The sequence below is a fragment of the Larimichthys crocea genome, chromosome VI, assembly GCF_000972845.2.
Source record: "Larimichthys crocea isolate SSNF chromosome VI, L_crocea_2.0, whole genome shotgun sequence".
Classification (NCBI taxonomy): Eukaryota; Metazoa; Chordata; class Actinopteri; family Sciaenidae; genus Larimichthys; species Larimichthys crocea.
Genome location: NC_040016.1, coordinates 6,682,984 through 6,709,740, shown reverse-complemented (window position 1 = coordinate 6,709,740; position 26,757 = coordinate 6,682,984). Strand labels below are relative to the sequence as shown.

The window sequence follows — 26,757 nt, the reverse complement described above, 5'->3', positions numbered from 1 at the left end:
TGTACAGAAGTCACACAGTCGGGCATCCTCTGGTGCATCTAATCAGCGATGTGTGGTCAACGTGTCAGTCACAGTTTGCTCTTAGAAAGAAGGGGGCCACGTAAATGATAGACTGTGTGCTTTCTGTAATCCAGGGCCATTTCCATCTGCATCTGAGCCGTGTCATCATCTGTGAGTCTAAAAGAGATGTAAGACTTAGAGCGCTGCCATCATGACTTGCCTGGCAGGCGGCTAACGTACATCTGAGACATAAAAGAGCTCACTGTTTGAGATCCTGGATACATAAACTCAAGGCTTTATTTAGAAAGAGAAAACTAAAGCAGGAAGGCACGTGGGTTTCTCTGTGCGTGAGGCACGAAGAAAGATGAGGAGGAGACAAAGGATACAAAGAAGATAGATAGATAGATAGATAGATAGATAGATAGATAGATAGATTTGGGCAGACATCTGTGGCCTTTTAGTGCTGTATATTTTGTTTTAGAGGCTTTTCAGATTTTAAGATAATTACTACCACTGAGAAATGTCAGCTTTCCTATAAAAATATTGGGCACATAAATCACAAGTTACCCCCAATTATCACCGAAGAAGGGGTGACATGTGTAATTTGGTGGTCAAAAGAAGCACAATGAGGCTGACATTGCTACTAATTAAAGCTTTGAAATCACTGCTATGTACTATATTTGTGTGTGTGTGTGTGTGTGTATGTGTGGGGTACCTCCTGCTAGCTTTGCTAAATAGAGTATAAGTGGTTGGTGAGGTTTGTGTGTCTACTACACAGGAATCCCTCCTCCCCAATCTCTCACTCCAGCTACCCAGGGGAGTGGTAGACTGCAGGGCTAGTGTTGGCTGATTGACTCTGATACATGTGCTGCATATTTCATGCCCTCTAGTCTGCATGAGACGCAGCAAGCGAGGGAGACATGCAGATATGTGGACTTAGAACAGAAAGACGGTTGAAGACACAGAGGGAGAGACAGAACAAGATCAGATCGACCTTTTTTACGAAGAGGTTACATCCTTTGTGTATTACTCTGTGTGTCTCTTTATAGTGATGTATTGTTTGGGACTGTCTCTCTTACTTACTCCTCTGTGACCCACTATGGCATCAGTGAAGTCTGCTGCGCTCAGCAGTCAGCACGTTTGTACACAGCGGCTTTGAGACAGTACAGCTGACAACCAGCTGCAGGTCGCTTTAGTCCCAGCAAGCATTAAAGGCAGAAGATATGCTCAGTATACCTCAGTGGTCCTCCAGGGAGTTCCCATTTACCGGCAGGGCAGGCACTCAATCTATTTGTGGTTTGACGGGTAAAGTTGATCCACACTCAGTGATGTGTGATTATGAGCTTTATTTTGCCAAGTGCTCCCGTTGGTCTGGCAGTGAATCATCGTTTTTATTTTCAAAAACAGGCTGACTTTTCCCTTTGCTGTGTTTTCACATGATACCAGGCCTACAACTAATGATTATTTTCATTATTGATTCATCTCTGTCTTCCTATCTCTTTGATTAATAGTTCAAAAACAAAATCACCACTTTAGCAGAGGTCTTGACATTGCCTGTTTTGTCTGAGTAACTGTCCAAAACCCAAAGTTCATAATCTTTATGAACAGCTATCTGCATATGAGTGCAGAATCTGTAGGCGGGGGACCAAAATGTTGGCACAGGAAGCATTCTGGTTTCCATTTGTAGTCCGAGTAGTATTGACCAGTCACATCTGAGTGGGCTTTGGTTGCAAAAGAAGAGCAAAAGGGGCAAAATGTTTGGCCAAAATTCAACCTCGGAATCTAATGTCTGATGATGATGTAGCTGTTTAGTAGCTTTTTTCTGCACTCATAAGCAAATATCTGTTTATGGAGATGAGAGAAATGTGTCTTACTCATCATTCTTGCGTAAAAAAGTTGCTAATCGGACTGCTGAGAATGTCTCGGCCCAAAATCTGTTTTCTGGATATCTGCCTAGAAGCCGAAATTATGCCATTTATAATGATATTTAACTGAAAAAAACATATAAATCCTAAGATTTAGATGCAGTAAGCAGTAAATATATATATTTTTACACATTTTATCTTTGATAAATGCCTAAAACAAGTGATTAATTATCAAAACTGTTGTTGATTGCCAGTTAACCAATGAATTATAAATCTACTAGCACTACAGTATTCAAACCACAGTCGATTTTTAGTGTAAAGATTCAGGCACATTACAAGCTGAACGGGCTGCAGAGCTGACGTACTGGTATATGTACAGTACACTACATCGTGTTGCTAAGCAGATAATGTTTTTATTTTTGTGTCCAGACGAGGATGATGAAGGTGAGCGCAATGCTGTTCCTCTCACACCCCTCGACAGCTTCTTCTCCGACAGCGACTCCCTCAAACAACAAAAGAAGAAGAAGCCCAAAAAGATGAAAGAGGGGAAAATGCCCAAAGTTAAGAAGAGGAAAAAGGAGGTAAGATGTAATTCACACTCAACATTACCTGCCATGACCTCGGACATAACAGCTTGGCAGGCATTGTGGCTCAAGCTGTACCCTGCATTCTCTATTTCACAAACCATTGCTCTTTTGATGTCTCTGCAATTGGATCAAAGGTGTGTTTTGGCTGTCGGACTGCTTCTGTGATCTAAATGAGAGGCAGTGGACTGTCTCAGGCTTAGAGGAGGTTGGCAGCAGTGTCACCGTCATTGCCAGTGTAAGCTGTGGGCACCAAGGGCCAGTTTAGAGTGTAGATTTGTGCCTGTGGTGCTGGTGCTGATGGCAGGGACTGTAGGTCAGAAGTACAGCATTTGTGCCAAACTAACAGTGGGAGTCAGAGCGTTGACAGAGCGGTTTTGACAGCCGAGTTTCTGTAGCCTTTAGTCTCCAACATTTAGACAACAGGTCAGAAATTTGAGCTGCTCCATTAACACCACTCACTTAATTCAACCAGATTTGTTACAGTGAGATCACTAATCACTTAAATTAGCTCTTTTTTTTACAGGTGTACAGAAAAGGTAGTGTAACAATAGTAAACTGAGTCAGTAATGTGCAGCGTTATACAGCGATATCTAATGTTATCAAAATGTGCTATAATGAGCTAACATTAGCCAATCTGCAGGCCCAAAAGCCTTTATTGATTGGAGGGAGCAAAGGTGTTTATTTGTAAGAGGAATCATTTAACCTTACATATCATTAGGGTTGTCACCTTCAATGTAAAAATAAGGGACATCATGTCAGCAGGCCCAATGTCCATGGGAAACAAATCAAGCAGGCAGTCTGGAGGTCCTCGCCCATGAAATTTTGAATGTCAGACACTTCATATCCTGCAATTTGTGCTATGCATTAATGTCAAAGTCTACTCTCAACATGAATGTAAAGAAAATAAAGAGTTGATTCCAGTAGAGTAAAGCATCAAACATAAAAGGGCAAAATGTTCAGTCTATCAAAACAACCAGATGTGAACAACTGTCGTGGATGTCGGCATTAAAGTAAAGATCAAGCTGACCCAGCGTCAGGGTCATGTCACTTCAGGTCAGACAGAAAATGGCAAACTGTTTTTCCCACTGACGGGACTAAACCACTCGACGTCCATTTACCATTCCTTTTGTGAGTGGACGCAAGGTACTTTCTGACTTTCTTTTAAAAAAAAAGGGGGAAAAATGCATGTCTGACTCTTTGCCTCTTTTCACATCCAGAAAACACAAAATATCATTTGAGGTAATTGGAAGCTTATGGCCATCTTGCAAATCCAATATTCAGACTTTCAGACTGTTTTTGCACCCACTGACTTCTCTGAAGTTTTCACTAACTAGTTGCTAACTGTCTTCTACTTAGTGCTTAGTGTTTCTGCATAAGTGGCACTAGTAGTACTATAGTGGGTTTATCAGAGCTTTTTTTTTAACAAAAAAAGTTCCCTACTTCATTCATGTTGCTCCTAACCATAACTGAACTAAAGCCCTAACTCCAAAACTGACTTTGTCCCAAGACACCGTGTCAGTTACAGAACTTGCAGCTTGGTGCATAAGTTCATTTCTGTGGGCAGCATCTTTGTTACATGACACATGGTCATTTGATCCACTGTTCCACTAAAAAAGTAAGTAAGTAAGTGGACCAAACAAAGGCAGCACCTCATAAAGTCAGCTGAAAAGGTCTGTTCCTGACAAATTGAGCCAAACTCAAGAAACTGTACAAATTCTTTAATTCTGTGATTACAGGAATTCACCGTATTCCCAGTGTGTTTCCTGCCAGTGTTTGGCGATGTCTTTAACAGTGTCAGTGACATAGCCAGGATGTTCCCCTCTGCTGACTGGAGATGCCAGCAGTGCTGTGAGGAGCTTGGCTGGCCAGGCTGCCACCCGGCCCTTTGGCTGCTCGTGGTAAACACTGAGCTCTGGGTCTCACTGAGTTAATGAGGGGGGGACTCCCTCTGACACACTCTCTCTCTCTCTCTCTCTCTCACACACACACACACACACACACAGGCTCTGCTCTGTATTCTCCTCTTTCTTCTCTCTGCTCTTGTCTCTCACACGCATCACCTCACTTTCCCCTGATCGTGATGCTTTTGTTACTGCCTGTGCGTCATAAGACCTGTGAAGCTTTCTTTCTCTCTCTCTTGCTTACTTGCTTTCTTTCTCTCTTGCCCTCCTACTGAGGCATCTCAGCTGCTGTAATTCACTTCCAATCACTCCCCAAAGGTTGGTGTCAGACAGGGGCTAAAAGTCAATTGGGGTCAGAGACTGTCAGTGGCACATCCCAGTCTCAGGTCAGAGATACTGGCGGGAAAAATGGTAGCCGGGGACAGACATTGTCGCCTTCCCTCTCTCATCTGCGGTGAAACAAAAGAACTATATAGACAGGAAGGGTTGTTCTGTGTCCCCTCTACCAAAAAACACACACACAAAAAACAATCTGCTAAATCAAGGGAATCCAAGTTTATAGAAGGCAGTTCATTTTATTGGAAAAAAAAGAAGAGGCTGCAGTTTGGCCACAATAAAACCTCCATGAAGCTGCGAGGAAGCTGCTTGTAGCTTTAACAGTTTTCTGAAATACAGTCGGTTCGAGATGAGCCCCTGTCTTGTTTTTATAAGTCCAGTATACTCTCAGGGACTGTGAGTCAACAGATAGCTGTTGCTGATTTGAGAGGGAAAAAAAGAAGAGGCTGTTGTTTCAAAACCCTAAAATGTTTTTACAGCAGTATTTCTTTTTTCTTCTTAAACTGGATTTTATTAGATATCCACGTCTTTGCTCGTTTGATATTTTTCTGTGGCAACCTCTGCAATCTCCCTAAGGCAGAGCCATTATGGGGGAAGCATCTAATTTGATTATGTTATCAGCACTTATCTGATTTTCTTCCCTCTGGAAGTAGAGACACCCTCTTTGTTGCCGTCTGTGTCCTCCTTGGTCCTGTGATGTGTTTGTAACATTGAACTCTGGGCCACGGTGAAGATGTTGCACAGTTCCACCTTGTCTTCGCAGTTTCTCTCAACAGTGGTTCTGCTTCTTTGCCTTTACCCTCCTCCATCACCACCCCCATCCCCCATCCACAATCTTCAATTTACTCTCTCTCTCTCTCTCTCTCTCTCTCTCTCTCTCTGTCTCTCTCCTTCTTCCTTCTTCTTATGCATAAATGAGATTTGTCTAGACGGGTGCTGGAGCACCAGCTCTGCAACCACAGGCCTCTGCATAACAAGCTCGTTATGCAAACGTGTCTGATTGGATGGCGCCGTTCCATTGGCTGCCACTGTGATAGAGTGTGTGTGAGATGGAGGGTGTGTGTGTGTGTGTGTGTGTATATATATGTGTGTGTGTTGTGGTGGTGGTGGTGGAGGGGGGTGCGTGGCAGGATAGAAAGAAAGAGTGAGAGAAAAAAGAAAGGGGTAGCTGTTAGGAGAGAGAGAGTGAGAGAGAAAATAATGTTGGGGGGGTGGGGTTCGTGAGATGTGAAAGAGAGAAAGTGAGAGAAAAGGAAGGCGTGCGTGCGGGGGGGTGAGCTATGAGAAAGAGAGAAAACTAGGAGGAGAGAGAGAGAGAGAGGGAGCTAGAGCCAGACACTGCTCAAATTTGGTCACCATGGCAACACAGCCAGGCTGCTGGTAGGGTTGGCGGGCGCTGCGGCAACGTGAGCCTTTCCACTGCGCTACAGAGCAAAACGCCTGTAAGTCTCTCCATGGAGCCACACAGGCCTGCTGAGCAACAGGCAGCGAGCAGAGCACAAAGCTGCTGTGCACTAATTCACTCCATAGCATGTGCACACACATGTTCACACACACTGCTGTCTTACATACCGTACATACACAAACACAAATACGTCTTGACGCAAAAGGGGAACAAACTGGTGCAGAAAAGAGACATAAAAAACACCAAACACATTCACATAAATCTACACACGTGGTATTCAACCCCCCCACACAAAAAGATTCCTGGGATGAAATAAAGAAAAACGCACATTCAGAAATATACATAGAAAGAAATGCACACACAAATAACTGGATAAGAGGCGTAAAGAGAGAGAATCACTAACACACATGCTGTCACGAGCACACACCAGTGAATTTGTTCATATGCAACACTCCTGATCACACAAACAACACCTGTTAACTGTTAAATCCATATAGCCTTCCAGATGTCTCATATTAAACAGGCAGGATTCGGCTCAGTCTACAGATCAGCTCTGAGCGACGATTGGCTGCGCCGCCCGAGATCTTCTCTTTCTTTCTTTAGTTTGTTGTTGTCGAAGCATCTGGAAAAGGTGAGCGTGCTTCAGACCCGAGTCCTCCTGAACTCGCCTCTAACTATTGACTTGTAATCTAATAATGAATTTTTAATCACAGGCAGAAGGATCATAATATTAGTAAAGCAGTGACACTTTGGTATGATGTCATTTAATTTATGCAAATACCATCAAGAAGAAGCTTTTATCCAGAGTGCTTCATAATACACTGACAGCACTTTCTTTTTTTTTCTTCTTTTTTTTTATAGCGTGGGTGGCCTCTGTGGGAGCTCTAATCCCTAACCCTGGCAAAATTAATGCTATGCTTATTTGCCCTATCACTGAGTTTCATATTTTAATTATTCCTGCTTTTTTATCACTAGACTTGAAATTTTGTCTCAGAAGATTGCTCTTAGCTGGAGATAGATTTCCCTTTGTTGTGTCAATGGTAAAATTCAGATCTTGTATCTGGCTTTGATGCCAGGTTTAGTCAGTGACCGTCACATCTTGAGGTAGAGAGCCTAGAGCTAAAGATTCAAAGTCAGATTGTACCTGTTTACATTTATAAAAATAGCTTGTTGGCAGGAGCTCTTGACTATGTCAAGAATCTTTATCTGCCGGTGGATGCGAGCTATCAGTGACAGCCATCTGAAGCTGGCATATGCTCATGTCCTGCTATTGACTACAGACTAACCAATATTGTGCATTTATTTATACATATACATAACATTCATGTATCCTTGTCAAACGCCTCAGGGAGGAATCCAGGCGAGAGTTGACAGTGACCTGGAGGAGACCTCAGAGGTGGAGGAGGAACGGGAACGTCCAGAAATAGGCTCTGAGAGTGAGAGCAGCACATATGGCCCGACCAAAAAGAAGAAGAAGAAACCCAAGGAGAAGAAAGAGAAGAAGCCGAGGAAGAAGAAGAGAGACGAGGAAGATGACGACGACGATGATGATGATGGGAACATGAAAGTGAGTCTGGGTGCAAGAGGCAGACACAAATCATCCGTCATATTCTGCTGGATTCTTTGCTTCAGGGAAGCTTTTTTCGATAGACGGCCTATAGAGTCACATTAAATTTATCATCCCTTTATATGATAATCTAATAATAATAATAAATTGGATTTGAAGTGCTTTTCACATACTCCAGGGACATTTGACAGAAGCACAGTTAGCAAAACATGAATAATAAGCCAGGCTAAAAAGAGAAGTCTTAAATCTAGATCTAAAAACACAGATGGACTCAGAGTTACAGTCCGAGGCAGGAAGGGAGTTTAGGAGTGGCAAATTATAATTCACTGCTAATCAAATTCATAATTCGTGATTAAATGAATGAACCTTTCACCACATACTGTCCAGTTTGTTGTGTGCTGAACATTTGCATACACAATACTGTATATATAATATTTGAATGTCTTTATTTGAACACTAATCTTATATAAAACAGGAAAAGATGCAATGTATCAGGTTTTAGCAAATTACTGTTTTCTGCCTGTAGTCTCTGGGCAGGTAAGTAAAAGATAGATTAGACTGTCATCTCTCAAGACATGCTTTAAGACGTAAGAGAAGAAAATGCTCAGAATAATAATAACCGTCTGAAAGGGTAATTAATTTCAATAGCTTATGTGCTGCATAATTCACTTAAAAAGTCCTTTCTCAATGTACAAGCACCGGAGGCTTCGAGTTTCCATGTCACGTGTGTGAACAGACAAACTTTCTAGTGTCAAATTCAAATATATCAGGCAAAGGAACAAAAAAAACCAACTGTTTTTTGACTGTGGAAGGACTACTTTCCCCCTCCAGATTCATTCATTTGACCAAATTCATTCACCGATCTCTCCCATCTGTATTTCCCTAGGAACCCAAGTCATCCAGCCAGTTGATGCAAGAATGGGGTCTTGAAGACGTTCAGTACGGCTTCACCGAAGACGACTATAAAACCATAACCAACTACAAGGCTTTCAGCCAGTTCCTCAGGCAAGCATCTAATTTTGTTAACCGCTGTGTTTCTGTGGATTGTTAGAGACCCTCGCTGACACTTCTGACAAAAAAAACATGAAAAAAAAACTCCACACTGAGACCAGAGTGTGGTGTGACGAGCAAATACTGCTCTTTTTTGTTTGAGCTAGAAAGCTCTGCTGTTGGTATAAAGAGTCTGTCTCACCTGGGGCTGTCTGGCTCGGGTAAGCCTCTGCTCCGACAAAGTGGAGCATGAGCTCCTGCAGTGCCCCCTGTGAGTAGTCAGCTGCTTACTGGATGCCTGTGACAGCCGGGAGGCTCTGGGACTCGGTGCTCTGACCCACTATCTTTCACAGGCCAGTGTGCCAAACCTCAAGCTGTTGCCTGACAAATCACAAACATGACATACACACAGCAAAGCAGCGAGAACAAAACTTAAGGGGCACTGGGGTGTCAGCAAATCGAGACCCACTTCCCTCCAGTGCTTAGGGAAGTAGAAATTACATCAACAGGAATGAAGTGTGACATAATAAAGCCGCCGTTGTTGTCTCCTCTCCCCCTGGTTTTACTCAGGCCTCTCATTGCCAAGAAGAACCCGAAGATTCCCATGTCAAAGATGATGACAGTGTTAGGGGCCAAGTGGCGAGAGTTCAGTGCCAACAACCCGTTCAAAGGCGCATCTGCCACCGCTGTGGCCGCCGCTGTGGCTGCCGCCATGGAAACGGTTACTGTGGCGCAGCCGACGTCTGTCAGCAGCAGCCAGCCGAGCTCTCAGCTGGGGCCAATCAAAAAAGCCAAAACCAAAGAGGGAAAGGGTAAGGGCCCAGTGAACTGTGACAGAACACATATTTTTAGAAATAATAACGAGAATACCACGTGGTCTGATGTGTCCGTCTGTGTGCGTGTCTCAGGACCAGGAGTCAGAAAGAGAAGCAAGTCTGTGAAGGAGGTGAAGAAGAAACCCAAGCCGAAAAAGACCAAATCAAAGTTGGGCCAAAGTGGGAAGAAGAAGAAAGCATCCTCGGTATGTCTTGTTTTTCACATTTGAGCTCATTCATCCATCTGAGCTTTCCCACAACTCTATTTTCAGTGGCATCAAAATGAATAGACTGTTTCCTGCGTGTAGTTTTATACTGAGCTCTTTAGTGCGTGTGTGTGTGTGCTTTTCCAGAGCGAGGAGGACTTTCTGGAGGAGTCGGACTTTGATGACATCAGCATCCACAGTGCCTCTGTGCTTTCTGATACCTCGGGTGCCGCCACCAAGAAAAAGGCCCGACGTGGGCGGAAAAAAAGGAAAAGTATGTTTACTGTCTATACTCGGCGTGCTCTGCGGTGTGTTTTTTCCCTCCAAATTCCCATTGAAATCCCTCAGAACCAGACAGTTTGATTATGGGTAACATATTTTTTTATTATATATTTAATTTTTTTAAAGCTTTTATTTGTTTTGGGAATGTTTTCTAAAGGCACACGCTCTTTCTCAGCAGCTATTGCTCTCACGCTCATACAGTCTCATGCACATTTAGAGCCCCCATTGCAATGTGAATTTCTGTACATGGCAATCACCCATGTTTGTCTCTCACCTTCACTAGAGGAAGATGGTGACGGTTATGAGACAGACCACCAGGACTACTGTGAGGTCTGCCAACAGGGTGGAGAGATCATCCTGTGTGACACCTGTCCTAGAGCGTACCACCTGGTCTGTCTGGACCCGGAGCTGGAGAAGGCCCCTGAGGGCAAATGGAGCTGTCCGCACTGTGTGAGTAGTTTGACATATAAATATATTTATGAAGAACAGAAATCTGTAGCTTTTAGTAGGCTTTTTCACAGTGTTTACTTCACAGTGCATCAGGTAAAAAAGTGTGTTATATGCCAACTGCATCGACTGGGCTTGTATGAAAAAATGTACAGATTTATAACTTTGGCATAGTTTAACTTCATATTTCATGCACCCAGTGACCTGAGTGTCTTTTTGTGTTTTTGTGCAGAACTAACATTTTTTTCTAATGATCTCTTGGATTTATCTTGTGACAAATTGGGGGTTTGTTATGCCTAAATTTGGAACCACCAATTTAAGATATTGCTGGACTAAAAGCCCTGTCCTGGTCATTTATGTGAATGTTATCAGTGTGTATGTGAAAGCCAATTTGGTCAGTGTTCAAAAGTTAGTCATTCGTTCATGCATTCATGGAAAACCACACAACAAAGCTGTGATCACACGGGCTTTTCATCTCCCCATCTAAATATGTTAATGTTGTTTGTCTCCCCAAAAATTAATCGGACAAAATCAGATAATCAAAATAATATCAGCTTTATTTTGCAAATGATAAGATGGGTGAATTAGCAGTATTTAACTCTCAGCTACGACCTTCACCAAGTCTGTGCTGCCTGTGTCCCTCAGGAGAAAGAGGGTATCCAGTGGGAGGCCAAAGATGAAGAGGAGGAAGAGGAAGAGCCAGCGGGCGAGGAAGAGGATGACCATATGGAGTTTTGCAGAGTGTGTAAAGACGGAGGAGAGCTGCTGTGTTGTGACACCTGCCCATCTTCTTACCACATCCACTGCCTCAACCCACCTCTCCCCGAGATACCCAATGGGGAGTGGTTGTGTCCACGCTGCATGGTGAGTTCACGTTTCAGTCCTGAATGCTGTTTTAAAATGTGGACCCCATCTCAAGAATGTTAGCATTCAGTGGAAAAGATACATTCATTTTAGCTTTAACTCACCTTTACTTTTCTAACATTTTTGTGTAGAAACATGGTGCACTCTAGTGTGAATATGGATTTGCTAAAGACAAGGAATCATTAATTATCTCTAACATTTTGACAAAGTTATACATGTAATTTAACTCCTGTTTGCAACTTGTCGGATGAAAAATCTTTTTTGACCTATAGCAACATAAATAGGTAGTTATACTCCTGGGATGTCATTCTCTTGCACATGTATGCATGTGCAAAAATTTTGTGCATGTATTTTTTTTCTGCTTTCTATCTTGTTTGTTTGTATTCATGTATAATGTCAGCCGTGCATAGGGACTGCAAATGCTAAATGTGACACATTTATATTGCGTTGATGTTAATTAATGTGAGATATCCGTAATAAATAAATGATGAAGTGTAATAAGTAAAATATGATTGGCAGATTAAATATTTTGAGTTTGTATAGTCAGTCTTTCATGTAAAAGCCATTACAAGCTAGCAGTTTGAGCCATAAGCCTTTTTATGATTGAATTACTATGGTATCTGCAAGGGTTGCTTAGGGTGGTTTAACTTACCGAGGGACCTGTTCTTTACCTGTTACGAAGAAGATTTTGTGTGCATTGTTGCCTTGACACAAAGTATAGATAACTCCATGTGTCACAGGACCTCTCCTTCTTTTCTTAGTGCCCTCCCCTCAAAGGTAAGGTCCAGAAGATTCTGCATTGGACATGGGGAGAACCCCCATTGCCAGCAGAACTGCCAGCAGGCCCTGATGGCAAGCCAAGTGATCCACTGACCAAGCCTCCACTCAAGGGCCACCCAGAGAGGGAGTTCTTCGTAAAGTGGGCTGGCCTTTCGTACTGGCACTGCTCCTGGGTCAGCGAGCTGCAGGTGAGATACCAGAAGTAGGTCCAATCTCAAATTAACATTTCTGCTCTCTTTGGCCACAGGATCTATGTGTCCTCTTTGCTAAAAGTGGAACACACACAACGAGCCAAGAGAGTTTTCTCTGGACCATCTTTTGCAGTTTAATCTCAAGTGATAATGCATGTTCCTTTAGCCATTTAGCTGCCAGTCTTTAAGAAATATGTGAATATAAATGCACACTGTTTCATGTGTCAAACCATCAAACCACAATTACTGAGTAATTCAGAGCACTCAAACCTACAGGAGCTGACATTTAATTTAGTGATGTCTGAACAACTTGCTTGTTTAGAAACGCGACTGCTTAATTTATTTTGCATCCATCTCCTCTCCATTAAATCCATTTTGGGACTTCAAGTATTTAGTCAAATTAGTCTCGATACTGTGGATAGATTATATGTTGCAGTCTTGTAAGAATAAGCTCTTTGCCAGAGGTGGTGGAGAATGAAATGAAGCAGAGTTGATTGTTTTGTTTTGTCTGTGCCTGTGCAGTTGGAGCTGTATCACACGGTCATGTATCGGAACTACCAGCGTAAGAACGACATGGATGAACCTCCACCGTATGACTATGGCTCCGGAGAGGAGGAGCTCAACAGTGAGAAGCGGAAAAGCAAAGACCCCCAGTACGCTGTGATGGAGGAGCGCTTCTACCGTTATGGCATTAAACCAGAGTGGATGGTTATCCACAGGATAGTCAACCACAGGTGGCTGCTCACAGTTGCACACATTTTTATATATTATGTCACAAATTGAAGTCGTTTTACAGACGTGAAATCCGTTCTCGGTTTGGTTTATGCTTGCTGTCATTTTGCCTTTACTTGCTGCGTAATACTGCTTTATATATGGAGATTATTCTTCAGAGCACTGCATATTTCAGAATATGAGAGTGTTTAAAATGACAGAAATACACAGCTAGGGTCGACACAGGTAAATTATTTCCAGACTTTCCTGTCACTCATATGTACGGACATGTACTTCAGATAGATTTAGTACATAGTACAAGCATAACTGTTACTTTTTGCTCTGCATATGTTGCTCTGCAGTAAGGACTGATGTAATATTCTTTTTGTATGTAATATCTGTGATATCCATAATGTCAACAAATTCATTTTGAACTTGTCTTTAGAAACTTAATTATTGATCATTATAATCCCTTAAATTCCCAGAGCGCTCTGTTTTATTTATGTGTGTTCTTTCCAGTTTTGATAAGGATGGCGACGTTCATTACCTGATTAAGTGGAGAGACTTGCCCTACGACCAGTGCACCTGGGAGGTGGATGATTTTGATGTCCCAGAATATGACAATCATAAAGTGTCGTACTGGGACCACAGGTTGGTTAACACCTTATTTTAGTTATTTTTAAACCATGGCTGTTGTTAATAGTGTGGAGATGATGGTGTGGCTGACTAGAATGAGTACCCGGCACTCAAAAATAAACAAGACATATGCTGCTGTTTCCCCTCTGCCCTGGCCCCTATCTGTGATGACCCTGTTTGAGCTATTTGGCTCATCATGTTGCTGCAATCATTTGCCAGGGAACAAATACTAGGGGAGGATCAACGCCCCCTGGTGGTGAGGAAAGGAAAGAAACTCAAAGAGAACCATCCAAAGAGGGAGGTCCCTCCTGATGCTCCCATCATAGATGTGAGTTTGGATATTTAGATGCTTGCCAATGAGATGAAAATACAAGAGTGTTATTGACTCTCTCCAAAGGAACACTGCAGGTGTAAAGCCTCTAATTATCATTTTACAACATGATACGCCCATGTAATTACTTTAAACCATATTCTCATATCACCAGCCAACCATCAAATTTGAGCACCAGCCGTGGTACATTAACGCCACTGGAGGAACGCTGCACCCTTACCAACTGGAAGGCCTGAACTGGTTGAGGTTCTCCTGGGCACAGGGCACGGACACGATCCTGGCTGATGAGATGGGCCTTGGAAAGACGGTGCAAACAATAGTGTTTCTCTACTCACTCTATAAGGAGGTGAGTGTCCTCTGTTATTATGCCCATAATATATAGCATCACATAGGCGTTCTCTGGTTTCAATCTCCTCACTAATTATACCAATTCTTAGAATACAAATGGTAATGTAGACATCTTTCCTCCTTCTCCTCCTCCGCCTTCTTCAGGGTCACTCTAAGGGGCCTTTCTTGGTGAGTGCGCCCCTCTCCACTATCATAAACTGGGAGAGGGAGTTTGAGATGTGGGCTCCGGATTTCTACGTGGTGACATACACTGGAGACAAAGACAGCCGGGCAATCATCAGGGAGAACGAGTTCACTTTTGAAGACAGCGCAGTAAAATCAGGACGCAAGGTGTTTCGTATGAAGGTACCTCCTCCTCATACACTCGTTCCAGATCACCATGAGTTTGTCTTGTTGACATCTAAGTATTATTAGCAATGTCTTTATTTTCAAGGAATACCGTAGCAAACATATGATCCCACATCTAGTGAACATTAGATGTTTTTGATTAATATTCTTCCCTTTGTCCCCCTCGCAGAAAGACACTCCTATCAAGTTCCACGTGCTGCTGACATCCTATGAACTGATCACTATAGATCAAGCCATTCTGGGCTCCATCACATGGGCCTGCCTGGTAGTAGACGAGGCTCATAGACTGAAGAACAACCAATCAAAGGTAAAGCAGCATATCCTGCACTGATAGCAGCCTTTTCCAAAAGTAGCATGAATACTATCAGGGACCCAACAAAACAGGAAAGCAGCAGGAACACAGACTGATATGATTAGGAAATGTTTGTGCATAAACATATCCATGAAATAAAAAGGGCTAGTATCTAAAAGGTAATTTCAGAGGTATGATTGGAGGAAGTTTTACATGCGTCATTGAATTCTTTTTGGAGGCAAGTGTGTCATATCTTGCACAACGTGTCCTGTCCAGTTTTTCAGAATTCTCAACGGGTATAAGATCTACTACAAGCTGCTGCTCACCGGGACTCCTCTTCAGAACAACCTGGAAGAGCTGTTCCACTTGCTTAACTTCCTCACCCCAGAGCGCTTCAAGTAAGTCCTTCCTCTGTTCTATTTTAACGTTCGCCTGTCTTTCTATTTTTCTCCATCTTACCAATATCTACTAGTTAGTGCATCAAATAGGTCCCACCTTAGATAGATAGGTAGATAGATTTCTCTTATACTGATTCATTTCTGTGATTGGTGCAGCAACCTGGAAGGTTTCCTGGAGGAGTTTGCTGATATCTCCAAGGAGGACCAGATCAAGAAGCTCCACGACCTGCTTGGCCCTCATATGCTTAGAAGGCTGAAAGCTGATGTCTTTAAGAACATGCCTGCAAAGACAGAGTTGATTGTCAGAGTGGAGCTCAGCCCCATGCAGAAGTAAGCACTGGGATAAAGAGAAGGAGTAGTTGTTGGAGGAGTTGATACTGTGTATTGCTGCAGTCAGTTCCATCCACATACAGTGGAAATAAAACAGTTATAAATGCTCATACTAATGATCATTGTAATTCACTGTGATTTCTCCTGTGACCTGCAGGAAATATTACAAGTTTATTTTGACGCGAAACTTTGAGGCTCTGAACTCCAAAGGTGGAGGGAACCAAGTGTCCCTGCTCAACATTATGATGGACCTGAAGAAGTGCTGCAACCATCCCTATCTGTTCCCTGTGGCTGCTGTGGTAAGGCAGCAATTTAACTTAAATATTTGATCTCAGTGGGTGCAAAATCTCCGAATGATGAAATCGAATTGAGACACTTGGAAAGTCTCTGTGGGGAGATGGAACCATGGCTGTTTGACATAAGATACCAACCTGTACGCCACAAATTGTAGCCCTTCTTGTCTCCTGGATGAAAATAAATTACTGTGGCGTAAATGGTAAATGGTCCTACATTTATATCGCACATTTCTAGTCTCAAAGCACTTTGCACTACATATCACATACACATAAATTCACACACTGGTAGCAGCGGCTGACATTCAAGGTGCCAACTGTTAAAATTAACTAATCATTTACGCACCGATGGCGCAGCCTTCGGGAGCAATTTGGGGTACAGTATCTTGCCCAAGGACACTAGAGGGAGCCAGGGATTGAGTCACTGATCTTCCGATTAGTGGGTTACTTCTGAGTCACAGCTGGCCCAATTACGCTTACCTAGTATTAATATATTTCTCCAGTTGAAGCCTGGATTTGATTTTTTATCTTTGCAGGAAGCTCCTGTATTACCCAATGGCTCGTATGATGGCAACCTACTGGTGAAGTCCTCAGGAAAACTGACGCTGCTTCAGAAAATGCTAAAGAAACTTAAAGACGAAGGACACAGAGTTCTCATTTTCTCTCAGGTAATACTTGAATAAATATTGATTAATGGCTGGATGCCAAAGCTTTCATTGACTGGTGGCAATGAAACACTGAAAATCCAAACATCTATATTTTAATCATTCCAATGCCAGTTGTTCCAGACATCCAATCAAAGCTCATTTTGAATGCAGACTTTTCTTAGTTTTAGGACTTTTATGTTTGATCTTACATCAATTTGTAATACTATGTTTGTTTTTTTACAGATGACAAAGATGTTGGATCTGCTTGAAGATTTTCTGGAGTTTGAGGGTTATAAATATGAACGTATCGATGGAGGGATTACCGGAGGCTTAAGGCAGGAGGCCATCGACCGCTTCAATGGTTAGTTTGTCAATTCGGGATCTCCCTGTGTCTGTTCGTATTGATGCATGTTTCCTTCTACAAGGCTTTCACTCACTCTCACATGCAAAACAACTCACTGCCTTGGTTTTTGTCACAGCACCAGGCGCTCAGCAGTTCTGCTTCTTGCTTTCAACACGAGCTGGAGGTCTTGGCATCAACCTTGCGAGTGCAGACACTGTCATCATATACGACTCTGACTGGAATCCACACAATGACATCCAAGTACTGATTTTTTTTTAGAGACTTTCACAGAGACACTTGCATGCTTTTGTTGCATGCTTTGATAATCTCCTTACACTGTTCATTTAATCTGTTCACTGTATCATTGTATGTAATGTAAATGTCCCTTTTCTCTTGCCCTGTCTTTCCATTCTCCCAGGCTTTTAGCAGAGCCCACCGTATAGGCCAAAATAAGAAGGTGATGATCTATCGTTTTGTGACACGGGGCTCGGTGGAGGAACGAATCACTCAGGTGGCAAAGAGGAAGATGATGCTGACCCACTTGGTGGTGCGGCCTGGCCTGGGCTCCAAAACTGGCTCCATGTCTAAACAAGAACTGGACGACATCCTCAAGTTTGGAACTGAGGAGCTTTTCAAGGATGAAATGGAAGCTGCACGGACAATGGGTATTTGTGGGTGTTTCCTCTTGTTGTGCTGGAATAGGTGGGACTCCTGCAGATTCATAATCCCACAAAAATCAGTTACTCACAAAGTTAAACTAAAGATGGGTAGAAGTTGCTAAACTCACAGAGGCACAGAGGGGTTTGAAAATGAGAGGCGAAGTGTTGGTGAATCCATATAATTGTGGGTTCTTTAGTTATTCAAAAGTTCTCTTTTTTGCTTTAGACATTTACAAGCATATTTTGTCTGCTGGAAATGGCTCAGAATATTCACTAACTAAGAGCTTCTCATCAACAGGTGACAACAAAGATGGTGAGGAGGGCAATGTGATTCACTATGACGACGATGCTATTTCGAAGCTGTTGGACCGCAGCCAGGACGCCACTGAAGACACAGAGATTCAGAACATGAACGAGTACCTGAGCTCCTTCAAGGTGGCTCAGTATGTGGTGAAAGAAGAGGATGGAGAGGTGAGAATACAACCATGTTTTCAACCTGATGAATCAGACTGAGTGGACTCAAAGAAAAAGAGACCACCATCGTATTTACAACAGACCAGAGATCTCATGAGACCATTTGACCATTTGTTAGATGCATAACTTTTAACTTCAAAGAGCACGATAATGCAATTTAGAGTCAGCATTGCGTAAAAGAGGTCATGTGGTGGTTTTGCCTGCAAGTGGTGCTAAAAAGCAGTTCTTTGATGAGCAGGTCCTTGGATTGTTACAGTATACACATGTAATGTAGGCCACAAGCAGAAGGGACGGGGACATTGTAAGATACCAAAAAACATTTGGCCAGCCTCTTAAAAGGTTTAAAACAATGAAGAAAATGCTTTAAACATGTTTCAAGGGCTTGAGGATACACAACCTGTGTTTATAATGAAAAATTTGGTCCACCAGGAAGCTGAGCCTTGTAACATGGTTTCAGCACATTACAGCATAATTGCACAATAAAATATCCTCATAAGGTGCAAGACAACATGAGAGACATACAGAGAAATACAGAATAATTGAATGAAGACCATAAAATTTGGGTAGTGATGTCTCATATGATTTTTGTAGTGTTGTCTTTGATGCAGATATAAAGTGGTTTCTCTGTACCTTCATTCAAATTTACTCTGAAATGTCAATCGATGCATTTGCCTTTCTGTATTTCCGTGTGCAGGAGGAGGTGGAGCGGGAGATCATCAAGCAGGAGGAGAACGTGGATCCAGACTACTGGGAAAAACTCCTTCGGCACCATTATGAACAGCAGCAGGAGGATCTGGCTCGCAACCTCGGCAAAGGCAAACGCATTCGAAAGCAGGTCAACTACAATGACACGACCCAGGAGGACCAAGGTAGGGTCTGTCAACAGACACATTGGAACTCACATGCCTGGGTTTGTCGTTTTGCCTTACGCCTTTACCAAGACATATTGTTAAAGTGTTAACCTTTAATATTATCATACAGAAATATTTACTGGAAAACAACAGTTCTATTATTGCCTTTTAATTTTACATATCGGTACCAGGATTTGGCTTTCCTTGCCACATTCAAATATAAGCACAAGTGAGCACATGAGATGCAGAATGGAAAAGAGATGAGGTTTTTGGCTTGTTAGACATTTCACCAGCCGGCTTGTTGACAGGCGGCAAGCAATCCAAGAGCATATTTCTGAGAAAGAGGAGACATTATTTTCTAAAACCACTCAATGGGGCTCTGTTTGGACTTTATTTGATAGATATGTTTCCTGTCTTCTAATGATTTTCCAGCTGTTAGCAAGCCTCCAACAGTCAATACTAAATGTTGTTGTGAATGGCATTCTGGAAGCTGTTGCCCGTTATGAAGACATGCATCATCTAAGCAATTATGGCTAAAGAGATCATCTTAAAGATTAACACTTGATTTGTTCTGTTTTAGATATTTCTCTGAGCTGAGCATGAAAGTTTCGCAAGAATGTTTTGGGTAGTTTCTCCATGGTAAATCTGCTGCCATAAAAGGCATAACATTTGTACCGGAGCGGGCATTTCTCCCGGCAGGTCAACAGCTGTTTTAACATGATCGACTTAGTAATTGTATAATAGTGTAACAGAACAGTGCTACTCAAGCTGCTGCCTGAGCTTCACGTGCTTGGCTTCATTAGTGAGTTAACAAGGTGACATTATCTTAACACAGAATAATGCGGGTGTATCAGTTAGGGAAGAACGGCGCATAAATTAATCAGCATGTTTATTAAATCCTCTTAGGTTGTAAGTCTCAACAAGAGCTGTTGACCTCCATTAAATCTGCCACAGAGTGTGTGATACTGGCCTGAAGCTCTTTTGTATCTCATGCATTTATAGAGTCTTCCCAGTAGAAGCACTTCTGAATAGTTCAACAGTTTCTGTGTCTATTGCAGAAGGCATATATCCTGTAGTTGTACTCAAGGTCCTGATGGCTACAGATCAAGAGCAGTTGACTGTGCATGTGTGTGTGTGTGTGTGTGTGTGTGTGTGTGCGTGTGTGTGTGTGTGTGTGTGTGTGTGTGCGTGTGTGTGTGTGTAAAGAGTCCAAAGCCCATCACAGCTTAGAGTACACTCTGAGTTTAAAGTGATTGTCTGGCAGAGTAGTCAACTCTCACCTCACTTCCAGAGTGGTACAATATGTGCATGCCCAGCTGTAGTGGTCTGTAGTAATCTGCAGTGCCATGGCGCCCTCAGGTGGCCACCAACAGAAGCGAATGCAATGTACTGTTTCTCTTTGATGTGTGGCTCAGAATGGCAGGATGATCTTTCAGACAATCAGTCGGAGTACTCTGTGGGGTCCGAGGACGAGGACGAAGATTTCGAAGAGAGACCTGAAGGTAAAAAAATATTATTTCCTCTATAAGACTATTATGCTTTTTAGGTATTACTCTACTCTAAGACACTGGAGGAGGTCCAGTGTCTAACATGTCTTTCTGACAATGAATTCAGTTTTATTTCTTGTAGGTGGTCGCAGACATTCTCGTCGGCAGCTGAAGAGTGAGAAAGACAAACCTCTGCCTCCGTTACTGGCTCGAGTTGGGGGCAGTATTGAGGTATGAATTACAAGTTATAGATCTTTCAAAGCACAGCCTGTACAAGTGGACAGGCAGCATGACTTTGTCAGGAAGGGGATTATTCGTTTTATAAATCATGCTCAGTAAGAGGAAGTTTTGGGATAATGATGAGGCACAATAACAAACTCAGACAGTGTAATCTTTAAGCTCATCGTGTCAGCAAGCATTACTGATGCTTTTTTCTTGCTCACCACTCAGCAAACAACATCATTTAATGTATAGTATATGAGTGAATATACAGTAGTTTCCCTGATTGTTCCACCATAATGTAGTTTGCCAAGCGGTACTTACATCTTTCTCTTTCGGTTATGCTTACACCACTTTCCGTCTAAAGCATTTTCTATTTATTATAAGGTCCTCGGGTTCAATGCTCGCCAGAGGAAAGCCTTCCTCAATGCCATCATGCGCTGGGGCATGCCACCTCAGGATGCTTTCAACTCCCATTGGCTGGTTAGAGACCTGAGAGGGAAGAGTGAGCGCGAGTTCAGGTAAAGCCCTGCTATTTTAAACTGCAATAAGTGTTGATTAAACTATAATTCTCTATTTACACGGTTCAATTTTGAGTCAAAGGCTGCCCGCCAACCACTTAAGAGGTAGCTCTGTACTATTTTATTCACCCTCACACATATAATTGTTAGCCCAGGGCAAAGCTCCAGAACAACAGGGGTGTACAAAAGGTTGGTCTCGCATGTTTCAGGGTTACTTCTCTTCAGAATACACCAGAGCCAAACATTACATAAATAGGTATTAAGGATGCAAGTAGCCCCGAGTTCTGTTTTCTTATTTCTAAAATAAAGCACCTGCACTCAATTACCTCTATCACTACTGCTATGATTACCACTGATATCGCTCCTGTGATTAGTTCCAGTATCACAAATTCAACAACCGGGACTATCATTGCTGCTGCAGCCATTACTACTAAAGCTGGATTTACACTTCTTAACTGCATTAAGAGGCTATTAATACTACTGTTATTGTTATTATTATTGTACTTACTATTGTTCTACTACTACTGCTATCACCATTGACTACTATTCTACTACTGCCAGTACTCTTAACACTGTATTCCTGCTATTATCTTGTTGTTACTGTGACTATTACTCTATTTTTCCACAATCATACCACAATTATTACTGTAAGTCTGTTACTGTTACAACTACTGGTACTATAGTACAACAGTTCATTTGTCCTCTTTCTAAAGGTACTACTGCCTCTGCTACTAGTTTGTTAGCTTATATTTCAGTCCGAGGATTACAAGACACTCTGCCAAATGTACACATCCAAAAGAAAAAATGAATTATAATTTCATATGTGCTTTTATACACATACTAAAAAGTTCTTCTGCTATTTGGGCCCTTTAAAATACGATGTAACCTCAGAGGAATCACCCGTCACATGTAGGCCTACTGCAAAGTGCTTTTTTTTTCTTTTCTTTATCAGGGCCTATGTGTCTCTGTTCATGAGACATCTATGTGAGCCGGGGGCAGATGGAGCAGAGACGTTTGCCGACGGAGTCCCACGCGAAGGACTGTCTCGTCAGCATGTTCTTACCAGGATCGGAGTCATGTCCCTTGTCAGGAAAAAGGTAGTGGTTATTCAACCAAAGCCATATTTAACACACAGAATTTTAACACACAGAATGCCAAGTCTCTCTGCTGGAGAACTGTGAGCTGAGAAAGTAGGTCAAACTGTTCAGGCAGAGGCAAACGTAGGCAAAAGTACTCTTGGGTACCTTCCTGTTTTATACTAGCCTGGCATCGTTGTAGTAATTCACAAATCTGCCAGAGCACATGAAACATAAGCTCTTGAATGACTCCTCTGGTTCCAAGGCAAGTTTCAAACATCGGTGGCTTTGTTTGCCATGTATACACCCGGGTAAAGAAAAAGTCTTTTTAGTATCTGCTAGCTAGTTTCAAGTCGGTGATTTTTGCAACAACAAGCTTAAAATTTTAGCTGGTGAATACTTTAATAATGTGTAAATTGGTTGCTAGGAAACATCTAGGGTGTCACCAAATCAAAAGCACTCAACTATGTAAAGAGGGAGTCACCATAGAATCAAAGAATTTCAAAAACATATAGTTTTTGTGGTCTAAATGACGATTATTAAGCATACCCAATCCTTTGTAAAAGTTTGACTTTGTAAGATATGTGAAATACAGAGAAATGCATTTCAGAGTTAGTTAATATTAGTTAATGTTAGTTAATATTCATTCAGAATGAGGGGGAATTACCCAATTATAAAAATAAAAAAAACACAATGTTTTGGATCTGGGGGTATATTGTGCATTTTCTTTTAAATGTAATTCAAAATCTTCCCAGTTTATCATTATTAAACAACATTTGAATACTAATTTAAATGTATGGACCATATTCTATATTAGCTTTATTACTCCTCATACACTACCTCATACTATTATATTTTTTATGACTGTTTTTCTCCATGGCCCCTGACAAAGAAATTATAGAAATGTAAACTAAATTTACATTGTAAGATCACAAGAAGAGCTAGTGCAACCAGACATGGATAACTAAACTACTACGAGTATGCCGGATGTACTTTACAATGGAGCTCTTCTTAATCCCTTATTTGAGGAAAGTAAGCCATCATGAAAGAGAAGGATTTTCATTTCATTATAGTTGAGTGAATCTCTTTTTTGTAGGTGCAGGAGTTTGAGCATGTAAATGGAAAGCTGAGTTCTCCAGATCTGATTCCCATCGGCATGGAGCTGAAGAAGCTGACTGAGAGTTTATCTTCTGATCCTAACACCCCTGTGCCAGCCAGCCCTGTCGCAACACAACCCGGCACTCCCATCCCGCCAGGTTAGAACAAAGTGTCTGTGCACAGATCACGTATTATTTCTCTCAGACTGTAAGGTAAAGTTCATGCTTTGAAAAAGTTTTTGATAAATAATGTTTGAGTTGTTGTTTTCTGTATTTCAGAGAAGACTGATTCTCTCTTGGGTACCGCTGAGGACAAGGAGACCACAGAGCAAGATAGCAAGAAACTGTCAGAGCAGGAAGTGAGTCCTTTTTTTCTTCACTTTCTTCATCCCTTTCAGAATGTTAAAGTTCTCCTCTACTGGCTTGTCCACCTTCTCATGGTTCATCACATTTTAATCAGTCATCTTATCATCCTCAGAAGACAACTTCTGTCAAACTTGGACTGCTTTTAACTTGTCTCTCTGCCCTCTACCGACTGTCCTCTTTCTCCTCTGTTGCCCTGTCTGTTTTTCCCTTGTCAGACCTCCAGTGCAGAGCCAGCATCTGTATCTGAGAAAGGAGCTGACAGTGAAGAGAGCAAGGCCAGCTCAGAGGAGAAGATGGGAGATGAGAGGGACAGAACCGAGTCACCCTCTACAAAGACGGAGCCATCTGCCAACGCAAAAGAGTCCGCTTTGAAACAGACGGATCTGTCATCCAGTCAAACCTCACCTAAGAGTGAGTGCTGAATGATCTGTGTGCTAAAAAAAAGAATCTGTGAGGTTTTACTTTGTTTAATTGACTTTTGTTTTGACTTTTTATCCACAGTGGAGCCATGCAAAGACACAGAGAAGTCCTCAGAAAAAGGAGATACTGATTCTCCTCTGGCAAAAATCGAAGACAAGGAAAATAAGCCAGGTATACATGCTATGAGTCCTTGAATTAAACAAGCATAAATAGGTTCTATATATATTATACTGTATAGATATTTATTTTAAGAAACTGTTCTGTCATTTATGTTGCCCTTGCAGATGATCTGAAAAGTGAGGATGCCTTAGAGGGCCGATTGAATGGAGACAAAGACACTCTGGATGAGTTGGATGACAGCAGGAAGGAGGACAAAAATGGATTCAAAGCCAAGTTCATGTTTAATATCGCTGATGGAGGTTTTACAGGTGAGCAAAATGAACCAGCACTAATCAAAGAAGAAGTGTCAACAAACTGCAACAAACTGCACGTGAGAGAGGAATGAGACGTAGCTAAACCTGTATACTTTTGTCTAAAGTGAGTAATATGTGTTTAAAATATAATATTTATGAACACAATTTGCTCATAGGAAAGAAGGGAAGCTTCATAGTTTTCACAACAACCCAATGCTGAATGCACATTATATTATAAGCCAAGCTAAACATTAAATGGATACAGTATGTGTCTGATTCATTTTAAAATTGGAAACTTGAGCATGTTGCGTATGTCAGCAGGACCCATTTATCAATTTGTCAAAAAAGATAATGTAGAAACAGGCGATTAAATGTTGCTGACTTATTTCCATAATACTGTACTGTAATGTTGTGAAGCTCAATTTTAATATGCAAATTTGAACAAAGTTTTTCTTTAAGCCGAACGGCAGAGAGAGTTGTGAGTTGTGTGCGTTATCTAGAGACAAATGAATACACGATGAATAATGAAACAACAGTCAGGACTGTGTGAAATGAGTAGACAATAAATGCATTAGCCTGCAAAGACTCTGATTAAACATCAGTTATTTATAAAGTGACTTATTGTCCATTGTCATTGTGCGTATTGTGTTTTATTAACCCTCGTCTTTAATACACTTTGTGCCCCAGTGTCTCACTACAGGTTGTTTTTATTCCAAGTGCCACAGTGAAATTGCTTTATTTTTTATTTTTTTTGCCACAAGACATGTTTGTGTTGTTAATGTCTCTCTCTTGAATATTAGTTTGTATTTTTGTTAAAGAAAACTGTATGTCTTTGTACTTTCCCCCTGTCAGAGTTGCACACCCTCTGGCAAACCGAAGAGCGAGCGGCGCTGTCTTCTGGAAAGATGCATGACATCTGGCACCGTCGTCATGACTACTGGCTGTTGGCTGGTATCGTAACGTATCCTTTCTCAGATGGAGGCGCGAGAAGCTCAGCATCTGGAAAAGTAATGTAATTACTTATGACCGCGGTGGAGCTGCAGGACTTTTATTTTCAAACTGTGAAGAGAGATATGAAACGGTTATTTTCATGAACTTATCTTCGGTTTTTATTTGAAGAAATTGATGAGGCTCTCTGCTCTCTGCCCTATTTGTTTTCTTTGACCGGTAATCTATCTCAGACATGGCTACGCTCGCTGGCAAGACATTCAGAATGATCCACGCTATGCTATTTTGAATGAGCCCTTCAAGACTGAGATGCATAAGGGCAACTACCTAGAGATGAAGAACAAGTTCCTGGCTCGCCGCTTCAAGGCAACTTGAGTCTTTATGATTAAAAATAACTAAATAATTTAAGCATTAAATGATTTGTCATGTCTGAATGCAAATTAAAACAAACTGTCTCTCTGTCACTATCTTTTTCTCCCTGTAGTTGTTGGAGCAGGCTCTAGTCATTGAGGAGCAGTTGAGGCGGGCAGCTTACCTGAATATGACCCAGGACCCCAGTCACCCGGCCATGGCTCTCAACACTCGCTTCACTGAGGTGGAATGTCTGGCAGAGTCCCACCAGCACCTGTCCAAAGAGTCCCTGGCTGGGAACAAGCCTGCCAATGCTGTGCTGCACAAAGGTCTGCGGTTCAGTTTCATAAATAGCCGAAGTCGTAAGTGTCAGAATTTCTGCCTCACCTGCCAAAGGCTGGTAAACTGAGAAAATAATCTAGCAGAAATTACTTTTACAGGACAAAATTACTGACATAAATTTTTCATAAGACATTTGTCAGCCCACAGGTAGTCTGTGTGCTCTCTGTGTGTGTGTGTGTAAAATCAAAAATCAAATATTCATTAAAGAGGAAAGGGCAATTTTAAGATTAAATCCTCTAAAATCCATATTGTCCATATTACACTGTTACCTAGGCTGGGACTATTTTATTTATTAAGTTTTTTTTTTCTTTTGGTGTCCTTTCATATGCATCATCATTGGATGAATGAAATCGATTTTTAACGAGTGAAATATCAATGCAATACTGTGCGTTTCATTTTCTTTATACCAGGGCAGTTGACCTGCCTCACTCTGAATATAAATGGAGGTAAATGGTAAATGGAGTGCAAAGGGACTGTTATGTGTAGAGCATCTAACGGGCACATCCTGTTTTGACACAGTGGTTTCATTTTCTGGTAATTTGATTCAACTTGCTTACAGTGATTAGTAGGATGAAAGTTTGGGAAGATGCCAAGACTCAAGACTGTATAGAATTAAGTTG

The 26,757-nt window shown here is 41.8% G+C and overlaps 1 protein-coding gene across 2 annotated transcripts in view; it reads left to right on the top strand.

Moving 5' to 3' along the window:
- chd5 (chromodomain helicase DNA binding protein 5) overlaps nt 1–26,757 on the top strand; it is a 36,205-nt gene that overhangs the window by 5,345 nt on the left and 4,103 nt on the right. The window contains exons 2-37 of one of the 2 annotated variants that reach the window (XM_019254954.2): nt 2,295–2,446; nt 7,443–7,661; nt 8,548–8,666; nt 9,222–9,463; nt 9,560–9,672; nt 9,820–9,946; nt 10,238–10,404; nt 11,047–11,265; nt 12,027–12,233; nt 12,759–12,970; nt 13,467–13,598; nt 13,803–13,911; nt 14,069–14,260; nt 14,407–14,607; nt 14,780–14,917; nt 15,179–15,300; nt 15,457–15,630; nt 15,788–15,929; nt 16,460–16,591; nt 16,814–16,931; nt 17,050–17,174; nt 17,332–17,578; nt 17,871–18,043; nt 18,741–18,915; nt 20,334–20,399; nt 20,527–20,615; nt 20,991–21,124; nt 22,077–22,221; nt 23,297–23,456; nt 23,577–23,656; nt 23,879–24,074; nt 24,165–24,254; nt 24,368–24,511; nt 25,349–25,457; nt 25,678–25,810; nt 25,929–26,124. In XM_019254954.2, coding sequence (XP_019110499.1) covers nt 2,295–2,446; nt 7,443–7,661; nt 8,548–8,666; nt 9,222–9,463; nt 9,560–9,672; nt 9,820–9,946; nt 10,238–10,404; nt 11,047–11,265; nt 12,027–12,233; nt 12,759–12,970; nt 13,467–13,598; nt 13,803–13,911; nt 14,069–14,260; nt 14,407–14,607; nt 14,780–14,917; nt 15,179–15,300; nt 15,457–15,630; nt 15,788–15,929; nt 16,460–16,591; nt 16,814–16,931; nt 17,050–17,174; nt 17,332–17,578; nt 17,871–18,043; nt 18,741–18,915; nt 20,334–20,399; nt 20,527–20,615; nt 20,991–21,124; nt 22,077–22,221; nt 23,297–23,456; nt 23,577–23,656; nt 23,879–24,074; nt 24,165–24,254; nt 24,368–24,511; nt 25,349–25,457; nt 25,678–25,810; nt 25,929–26,124 — 5,499 coding nt within the window. Of the gene's footprint in view, nt 1–2,294; nt 2,447–7,442; nt 7,662–8,547; nt 8,667–9,221; nt 9,464–9,559; nt 9,673–9,819; nt 9,947–10,237; nt 10,405–11,046; nt 11,266–12,026; nt 12,234–12,758; nt 12,971–13,466; nt 13,599–13,802; nt 13,912–14,068; nt 14,261–14,406; nt 14,608–14,779; nt 14,918–15,178; nt 15,301–15,456; nt 15,631–15,787; nt 15,930–16,459; nt 16,592–16,813; nt 16,932–17,049; nt 17,175–17,331; nt 17,579–17,870; nt 18,044–18,740; nt 18,916–20,312; nt 20,400–20,526; nt 20,616–20,990; nt 21,125–22,076; nt 22,222–23,296; nt 23,457–23,576; nt 23,657–23,878; nt 24,075–24,164; nt 24,255–24,367; nt 24,512–25,348; nt 25,458–25,677; nt 25,811–25,928; nt 26,125–26,757 lie in introns of both variants that reach the window. The other variant, XM_019254953.2, reaches the window with a different exon arrangement.